At 37.4% G+C, this 8,184-nt stretch overlaps 2 protein-coding genes and 1 long non-coding RNA gene across 5 annotated transcripts in view; 1 reads left to right on the top strand and 2 right to left on the bottom strand.

The window, feature by feature from the left end:
- Window positions 1-1,611, bottom strand: part of LOC104804367 — a 2,811-nt gene extending 1,200 nt beyond the window's left edge. The window contains exons 1-2 of the long non-coding RNA XR_770338.1: window positions 1,527-1,611; window positions 54-280 (exon numbers count right to left, since the gene is read on the bottom strand). This is a non-coding gene — a long non-coding RNA (uncharacterized LOC104804367). The remainder of the gene's footprint in view (window positions 1-53; window positions 281-1,526) is intronic.
- A 168-nt stretch (window positions 1,612-1,779) lies between these two features.
- Window positions 1,780-5,316, top strand: LOC104804368 (serine/threonine-protein kinase SRK2E-like). 2 transcript variants are annotated; one of them, XM_010528636.2, is made up of 10 exons: window positions 1,780-2,473; window positions 2,930-3,004; window positions 3,095-3,196; window positions 3,278-3,331; window positions 3,416-3,508; window positions 3,653-3,745; window positions 4,081-4,185; window positions 4,255-4,353; window positions 4,613-4,811; window positions 4,949-5,316. In XM_010528636.2, exons 1-10 carry the CDS (start codon window positions 2,297-2,299, stop codon window positions 5,050-5,052), a joined length of 1,101 nt encoding a protein of 366 aa, XP_010526938.1. In that variant the 5' UTR covers window positions 1,780-2,296; the 3' UTR covers window positions 5,053-5,316. The 2 variants fall into 2 exon arrangements, with proteins under 2 accessions (XP_010526938.1, XP_010526939.1); XM_010528637.2 differs by having other exon boundaries at window positions 2,339-2,465.
- Window positions 5,114-6,842, bottom strand: LOC104804369. 2 transcript variants are annotated; one of them, XM_010528638.2, is made up of 4 exons: window positions 6,735-6,842; window positions 6,238-6,638; window positions 5,950-6,057; window positions 5,114-5,826 (listed from the first exon to the last, which is right to left on the bottom strand). In XM_010528638.2, the coding sequence occupies exons 2-4, from the start codon at window positions 6,568-6,570 to the stop codon at window positions 5,527-5,529; spliced, it is 741 nt and encodes a 246-aa protein (XP_010526940.1). In that variant the 5' UTR covers window positions 6,571-6,638; window positions 6,735-6,842; the 3' UTR covers window positions 5,114-5,526. The 2 variants fall into 2 exon arrangements, with proteins under 2 accessions (XP_010526940.1, XP_010526941.1); XM_010528639.2 differs by having other exon boundaries at window positions 6,238-6,635; window positions 6,735-6,837.
- Between the last annotated feature and the right edge of the window lie 1,342 nt (window positions 6,843-8,184).

Below are 8,184 nucleotides of genomic sequence, written 5' to 3'. Positions count from 1 at the left end.
AAAGAGTGTTTCGGGATAGAGAATCGAAACCAAATTGCCTTACTCTAACTCACCATTGGCATGGAAGAGAAAGAGCGGTCTCATGCAATGGTTGTAGAGTACGGCTTATGATTGGTTAAGAGGTAGGATGATGACCAGTAAAAAGTGTCTTCCATTGTTGACGTCCCGGGTTTGGCACCTGGAATAAAGAGAGCTCTAGGTTTTTTGATTGGTCAGACCTAGCCGGCGGAATAAGCAGCCATCCTCATCGCAAACTTCTCCAACTTTAAAGTTTCTTGCACTACAAAAAAAAAGGTCATTTCCAATGGGCAAATCCGTTGAAAATGGCCAAATTTACATTGGAAATTAATGTTTCCAACGGATAAATCCGTTGCAATTTCGTCGTTGAAAATCGGTGGTCGTTGGACAACCGTTGGAATTTTCCATGGAATTTCAACGAATTTTTTCCGTTGGAAAATTTCCAACGAATTTCCAATCGCAATTCCAACGGAATTTCCAACCGAAATCCGTTGGAATCTTTCAAAGAAAAATTCAAAACATATTCCCGATACCGATTCCGATCCAGATCCCGACTCTGATCCCGATCCCGATCCCGACTCTATATCGGATCCGAAACTCTGAAATTTAATCCCCGAACTCACTTTCCAATAAGTCACTCATCCTCTCACTATTCCACCTCAATCCTCCACAACCCTAGAGTTCCAATTAGCAATCATCCAACTGCTTCAAGTTAAACTTCTAATATCATATAACATTAATATATATACATACATAAATGTTTATACATATAAATATTTATACGTATATATATATATTTATAATACAGATACATAATATATACATATTGATATATATATATATATATATATTCGTATATATATGTGTATGTATATATATACATTATATTTTTACATATAAAAATATATATACACAAAATATACCTATATCTATATATATATGTATACGTATAAATATATAAAAGAAATTGGTACATTTATGTTATTTAGATTAAGTTAATTATATATAAGTTTTCATGTAATTTAATAACTATTTAGAAAAAAAACTGTTTTGAAAATGGAAGGATAAATTAATAATTATTTTTATTTTGTTAAGAATAAGATATGGTAACTTTTTATCAAGATTTTTTTAAATAATTGATAACTATGTTCATAACAAAAACTTATTATTAGTAAATATCCGTAAATTTCTATTTATCAATATAATTTAATTTTATGATGAATATAAAGGAAAACAGGCTTTATGCTGCTGTGATTTTAAATTATTATTTTATACAGTATATTTATATTAAAGGGTTCAAATTTTAAATTGTAGTAATCTATATATTAATTTTGTTTATTGAATTATTTAACTAAGATTTGGATTCATATTTTGGATTTTTGTACATGTAAATATAATTAAAATTATATGATCCATTTATTTAAAATTTTCTTACGAACAAATGAAGTGATATATTATGGTAATTAACAATTAAATTGTGAGATAAGAAAAGGATTTCGTCGTGAAACCTTATCTCAACTGCCAGAGGTCCATTCCTTCCTGTCCTGTTGCGACCACCAAAACCTCTTTTACACCGTACCTTTGTCTCCAGAGGGTATTTACGTCATTTCACTATTCCCCGCACACATCACAGTTTCACCCCCAAAAAAATGCTAAAATAAAATATTAAATCACTTTCTCTCTTCTTCAACCTGTGGCCAAACGAAGCAGAGCGAAAAAGCAAGCTCCTTTTTTTTTTCTAGAGAGAGAAACAGTCGTGGAGAGGCAGACGGAGGAGCCGAGTTCACGAGCTTTTGATTTCTCTTCTTAGAACCATAAAAAAAGAAGAAGGGGAAGGGAACAAAGGAAGAAGAACCTCAAGAACCCCACTGTTGTTAGGTTACCGAATTCACGGGCCACAAACAAAAAAAAACTGTCCTTTCCTTTTTTTTCCTTCTTCTCCCCTTCTCTTTGTTGTGCTTTGCAGTCTCTTTCTCACACCCACCTACCTCATCATCATCCTAAGCACCACCATCTTGCCCTCTCCTTCCTTCTTCTTCTCCCAATCTCTACGGTCCAAATTTCACCACGTTATTGCCGTCATCTGGAAACTTTCCAGCTCAGTCTTACATTTTTTTTCGCTTCACGGCAACACACAGCGATGTCGTGGTCGCAGTAATGTTGGGTCTCTGTTAGGTAGCCGAATCGTTTTGTGTGTAATGATGCTCTGATCTCTTCTGAAAACGAGCTGAAGCCGCGCAGAGGGAGAGAGAGAGAGCGAGAGTGAGAGGGTGGAGAAATGGATCGTCAAGCGGCGGCTGTGGGGCAGGGGATGGACATGCCGATCATGCACGACAGCGACCGATACGAGCTCGTGAAGGATATCGGGTCGGGTAATTTCGGTGTGGCCCGGTTGATGAGGGACAAGCAGACCAATGAGCTTGTTGCTGTCAAATATATCGAGAGAGGTGAGAAGGTCAGTGTTTTTCTCTTAACAGATTCTTGATCTTGAATCCAATTTCATGTTCACTTGTTGACCGACAAAAGACTTGGAATTGAAAAGTTCTGCTTTTTAGTTCCTACTCGCTGCTAGTGCTCCGTTTGTTCAACGGTGTTGTGATCTTAATGCGGTTTGCTTGAACCATCACTTCATCCGGGTCTTGTTTTTTGTTAACCCTTTTTCTTGAAATCGAAAGATTTGGTTCGAGTGATGATAAAGTCTGTCTTCATGTCTCATTATGGTAGTTTTTGTGGTTATGTCTCGAGAGTCATAATGGGTTCATAGATCAGATTCTTAATCCTTGTCTTGAATTCACTCTGATAGACTTGAGTATTTCAATTGGTATGTTGCCTCTTGGATACTGAGGAATTCTAATGAACATCTTTGCTTTTGTGAGAGTTTTACACACTTTTTTCCCCTTGTTGATAACAGATTGATGAGAATGTTAAAAGGGAGATAATCAACCACAGGTCATTAAGACACCCCAATATCGTAAGATTCAAAGAGGTTTGTCCAAATCTTTAAGCTTTTTGCATTCACTTCACACCAAGAAATGAGAAACTCGTCTTGTAGATCTCATTTACTGAGTGGCTACAGGTTATATTGACACCAACCCATCTGGCTATTGTTATGGAATATGCATCTGGTGGAGAATTGTTTGAGCGAATTTGCAATGCAGGCCGATTCAGTGAAGACGAGGTCGTTATTGAAAAAAAATCCGATTATTTCGTTCTTGGTCAATCTATAACTCAAGAAGAGAAGTTCATCTTTTTCCTGTAGGCAAGGTTTTTCTTCCAGCAACTCATTTCAGGAGTTAGCTACTGCCATGCTATGGTAAGTGAAGTTTTCTGCTGTGTGAACTTTCTTTTGTGAGTACTGAATTCATGGTTAGTTTTGTATGTTGTTTCGCCTTTAAAGCAAGTCTGTCACCGGGATTTGAAGTTGGAGAATACGTTGTTGGATGGCAGCCCGGCACCTCGCCTAAAGATATGCGATTTCGGGTATTCCAAGGTATATATATATATATATATATCTTTTTCCCGAAAGTTACTCCTCTGTATCGATCTCTCTCTTTTCCCCGGATGTATGTGATATTGTACTTTCCTTCCCTCTCAACGATTACCGTTTTAATTTGCTATATTTTGCTGTTTTCAGTCCTCAGTGTTGCACTCACAGCCAAAATCGACGGTTGGAACCCCCGCTTATATTGCTCCGGAGGTTTTACTAAAGAAAGAATATGATGGGAAGGTAATATATCACAATGTTCCGAAACAGCATTTGTATACATTTCTCCATTGATCCCTGGATGCAGGACTTGGGTACGAGAATCTTTCTTTTTTTGTTCCATAGAGTAATGTTTTTTTTTCGTGATAAGACCGATACATTGGCATGAAGTGTGTTTTTTTCCTGCAACGTTGTTGCCAAGTATCCCGACTCGGTAATTTTTGGTGGATGCCCCGAGAGAATAATATCCTTTGAAGCTGATTTCGAGAGTAATCAATGGCCTTCTGCCCATTTGTTGCTGTTCGAATTGATTCATATAGTCACTCACCCGGTCTGTTGATGAAAATACCGTCTTTCAGATAGCAGATGTTTGGTCTTGCGGGGTAACTTTATATGTTATGCTGGTTGGAGCTTATCCTTTCGAAGATCCCGAGGAACCTAAAAACTTCAGGAAGACAATACAAGTGAGTTTCCCTCACATTTTCTCGCAATATTCAATGGTTGGACTAAACTCTGGAACAATGTTTTTGCAGCGAATCCTGAATGTTAGGTACTCGATTCCCGATTACGTTCACATATCTCCCGATTGTCGCCACTTGATATCCCGAATATTCGTGGCTGATCCCGCCAAGGTATAAATCTTTGGAGCACTACTTTTTGGTTATTATCACACATAGCGTTCTCTTCTTCTTGTTATTCCTCTTGTTCCCACCCCGGACCTAAAGCCGCGATCTTTTACCGAACCCGCATTTGAAAGATTCGTCCAGGGTATATCCGGGTTCTTTTTAATACAGTTGGAAATTCACGTTAATGGCTTGAACTTATCGTCACGAAATCAGTTTCTTGATTTTACCGATCTTTGAGCTGGAACTGATTCGGCCCTCTCTGCAGAGGATAACCATTCCGGAGATAAGGAACCACGAATGGTTTCTGAAGAATCTACCAGCAGATCTGATGGATGACAACACGATGAACAACCAGTTTGATGAAGCGGATCAACCGAGGCAAAGCATCGACGAGATCATGCAGATCATCGCCGAGGCCACAGTCCCTGCAGCCGGGACTCAGTGTCTGAACCAATACCTAACAGGTGAAAAAACAAACCCTTTCTTTTCATCAACCCTTGGATCTGTTATGATTATACAACAGGTTTTGTTATGTTCAAGTGGAAATTCAGAGCTCCCATTCCGAGATTTATACGAACTTTGCTATCTGTTTCGACCTTAGAAAATGGAAGCTTGGACATTGACGACGAAATGGAAGAAGATCTTGAGAGTGATCCCGACGATCTTGACATCGACAGCAGCGGAGAGATAGTTTACGCCATGTGATCATATGATGGAGGAGGAAGAAGAATAAGAATAAGGCTTTGACTCTTTACCGTTTTTATCCTTTTTTTTTTTAAAATCTCGTTACAGTTAAATCTCCTCTCTCTTGCTATGCTTTGAAACACACTGACAAGTTCCAATGTGTTACAAAGACAAAACAAGAAGTGAGTTGACTATGTCAAGCTCAACATTCTTGTTCGGAGTTTCTCGGTCGGTACGGACGTTCATGTTCGTACCTCCGGACAATTTCAACATTCTTTGATTCTCTTTTCCAAGTCCTTACCATCTTTCCAAAGTAGTTTCGGTTTTGTATAACCGGAGCCCAGAATCCAATACATATAGTGAAAGAAATCCAGTCTTGTTTTCCACCTAAAACCCGCAAATTTCAACTGTTTCTATATCGACAATTGTTCATACAAAAAGCACAGAATACGCACTCTTCTTCGTCGTCTTCAACCTCGACCTCGATCTCGTCTCTCACGACCCGAAACTGTTGAGAGAGTCGAGGGCGTTGGAGAAGAGGTTAAAGAGAGAGTACTGCCTCAGGTTGTTAACCTCGTACCAAGAATTCAGGGACTCGAGGTTCTTGTCAGTGCCCGAAAACGTTAACTGAATACCGATATCGCAGTTAACTCGACCTCCGTTTCCCTTGCATTTCGAGGACGGAACAGCGCAGTCTGTTCCGTTCAGACAAACAGAAGATCCAGATTTGCAAGAATCGCACCCGAAGCTCTTCCAGAACAGATTCTGCAGCGTTCCCTTCTGAAACTCCATCACCTGCAAGTTTCAGATTTCCATGTCAAGTCAGTAACCACTGGAGTCTGTGTGTGTATACATTCGATATAAGCGTGTATATATATGTACGTATATGTGTGTGAGAGTTTGAAGGGTTATTATTACAAGAGTGAAACTGGTGATTGTGTTGCTTCCATCGGCGATTTTCGCCGGGAACGATCTCGCTGCGTATTTCGAACCTGCAAACGCTACCATGTGTCCACCGGCTTCGCTCTGTAAAAAGATCAAACGAGACGATTAACCTAAAAAACCAGAAGCTGCATTACCCGTTTTCCGACCCTTTTCTTGATCCTAACCTCATCTGAAATCAAATTACAGACTCAACTTCTTGCCCATAATCTCGCGGCAAATGCAGATTTCAGAAGTTCATCCTCGAGGGCGTAGAAAACTTACAGGGCTAAACTGAGTGGTGTCGATGGAGAGGAGGGAAATCTCGTCGACCTTAGGCCTAAACAAGGCGAGCTTCGCGTTTTTGGAGGCTAGCCCGAGCCGGGAATCGCACGGAGAAAGCTGGATTTTGTTGTTGAAGAAAGCTTCTTTGCTCGAAATCACGACCCCGAAGGTGAAACCGTCGCCTTTGCTTATCTGGACATCCGAACAAGGGCTGAAAACTCCGTTCGTGTCCACTGCTCGCACGAAATCGTTCGTTTTCATCGCCAAAATCATCGTCGCCATCGTTACAACCTTCACGAGATCGGTAGAGAGGGTTCTTGTCCTCATTCTCATCTCGTTCCTTCGTGACCCTTTGGTGATGAGCCGCGATGGTCACGGTTACTTTCTCGTCAAGAAACCTTCTGAACATGGATTTGGCAAAGTGAGAAACATTTGCAAGAAGATGATTAAGGAGCTCGTATACGAAAATCTAGACGAAATAAACATGGAAAACGTACCTTGAAATCTCAAATATGATGAAAAAGATTCGATTTTTAATGTGAATTTGAGGATCAAAATAAGAAAACGTATGACGGGTTTAAAAGAGAAATTGTCTTTGTTGGATTTCTTCAAAGGAAAACTAAGGAAAGAGGCTTCGGGACGCGCCAAACGATTATGTCGGCGCACAAATTGGATCCCTGTCTCCCAAATTAGACGAGATTGAAGCATTGTTTTCAACCATATAGGTACTTAACATTTTTTAATTTATTTTTAAAAATATTACAATTTTCGAATTCATACAAAAATCTATTCTGTTTGAGTTCGACAATATTTTTTAAATCACTTAAATTTGTAAATTTAAATGTTAAATTATGTTTAAAAAAAATAAGATATCAAAATAGAGAAAATAATTAGATACTTGAATAAACGTTAAATCTAAGTAAAGAGTTCATTCGTAGACTCAACATATCGACATTGATTTCATTTAAAATGATTTTTAATAACATTATAGCGTTTCAAGTGGCCAATTTCCACCCATCTTTGTTAATTTCGAAACGTTCGGAAATAAAATAAAGACACACACTTGTTTTGTTCTAGTTTTCATTCAAATAAAATTTATTTTGATTTTAGATTTTTTGGGTTTTCTATATATAGTTTAGATTTTCCAATAAATTTGATTTAAAACAAATAAAAAATATAAAATCAAAACAAAATTTTGTTAGACTGAAAACTTACAAAACCAATGTTTTCGATTTTATTTCTGAACGCTTTGATATGATGATATATGTATGGAGTACATTCAAATGGAATTTGGCAACTTGGAACACTAGAACGTTATTTTAAATTTGAAATCAATCGTACCAAAAAAAAAAAATTGAGATCAACGCCAACATGTCGAGTCAACGTGTATATATATATATATATATGCATATAAATGTATGAATATATGTGTGTATATATATATATATATTATTAATGACGTGTTAATTTTAAATATGCTGAGGTGGCGTATATGTGTCCTCGTGGTAACACAATGATGCTGTGTGGACTGTGGATGTGTAAAAGCCACATCAGCATCACAAGATAATATCTTCCTTTGTCGATTGATTTGGGAAAAGATATTATCAAATTAAAAATTTATATATTGCTTATTATTTAAAATCGATGATTTCGTATGAAAATTTTCTGATTTCCATCGAATTTATTTGTAAAATTATAACTAAATCTATAAAATTATCATTGTACTTAAAACTTACACGATTATAATTGAACAACCATTCATGAACCGATTCGTGGAAACCTCACAAAGGTCGGCCACAAAAAAACATCAAATAATATCAATATCAATATCAAAAGGGCAAAAATATCTTTGTATCTATAAATTTATAAAAATATCCATAATATTTATTTAAAATTACGAAATCTGGGTTTCGAATATCTCAAATCCATAATATAGAATCACATAGT

This window comes from Tarenaya hassleriana, unplaced genomic scaffold, assembly GCF_000463585.1.
Source record: "Tarenaya hassleriana unplaced genomic scaffold, ASM46358v1 Cleome9, whole genome shotgun sequence".
NCBI lineage: Eukaryota > Viridiplantae > Streptophyta > Magnoliopsida > Brassicales > Cleomaceae > Tarenaya > Tarenaya hassleriana.
Note: the sequence above shows the minus strand (reverse complement) of the source record. Positions and strands in the feature narration are given on the sequence as shown.

What these genes read in the sequence shown, in the direction of transcription:
- LOC104804368 (XM_010528636.2), top strand. Translation starts at nt 2,297, where the DNA reads ATGGATCGTCAAGCGGCGGCTGTGGGGCAGGGGATGGACATGCCGATC. An exon ending in ATATCGAGAGAGGTGAGAAG is followed by an intron (nt 2,474 to 2,929) that starts GTCAGTGTTTTT and finishes TGTTGATAACAG; the next exon opens with ATTGATGAGAATGTTAAAAG. An exon ending in TCGTGGCTGATCCCGCCAAG is followed by an intron (nt 4,354 to 4,612) that starts GTATAAATCTTT and finishes CCCTCTCTGCAG; the next exon opens with AGGATAACCATTCCGGAGAT.
- LOC104804369 (XM_010528638.2), bottom strand. Translation starts at nt 6,570, where the DNA reads ATGAGAATGAGGACAAGAACCCTCTCTACCGATCTCGTGAAGGTTGTA. An exon ending in ACACCACTCAGTTTAGCCCT is followed by an intron (nt 6,058 to 6,237) that starts GTAAGTTTTCTA and finishes ATCTTTTTACAG; the next exon opens with AGCGAAGCCGGTGGACACAT. An exon ending in CAATCACCAGTTTCACTCTT is followed by an intron (nt 5,827 to 5,949) that starts GTAATAATAACC and finishes TGAAACTTGCAG; the next exon opens with GTGATGGAGTTTCAGAAGGG.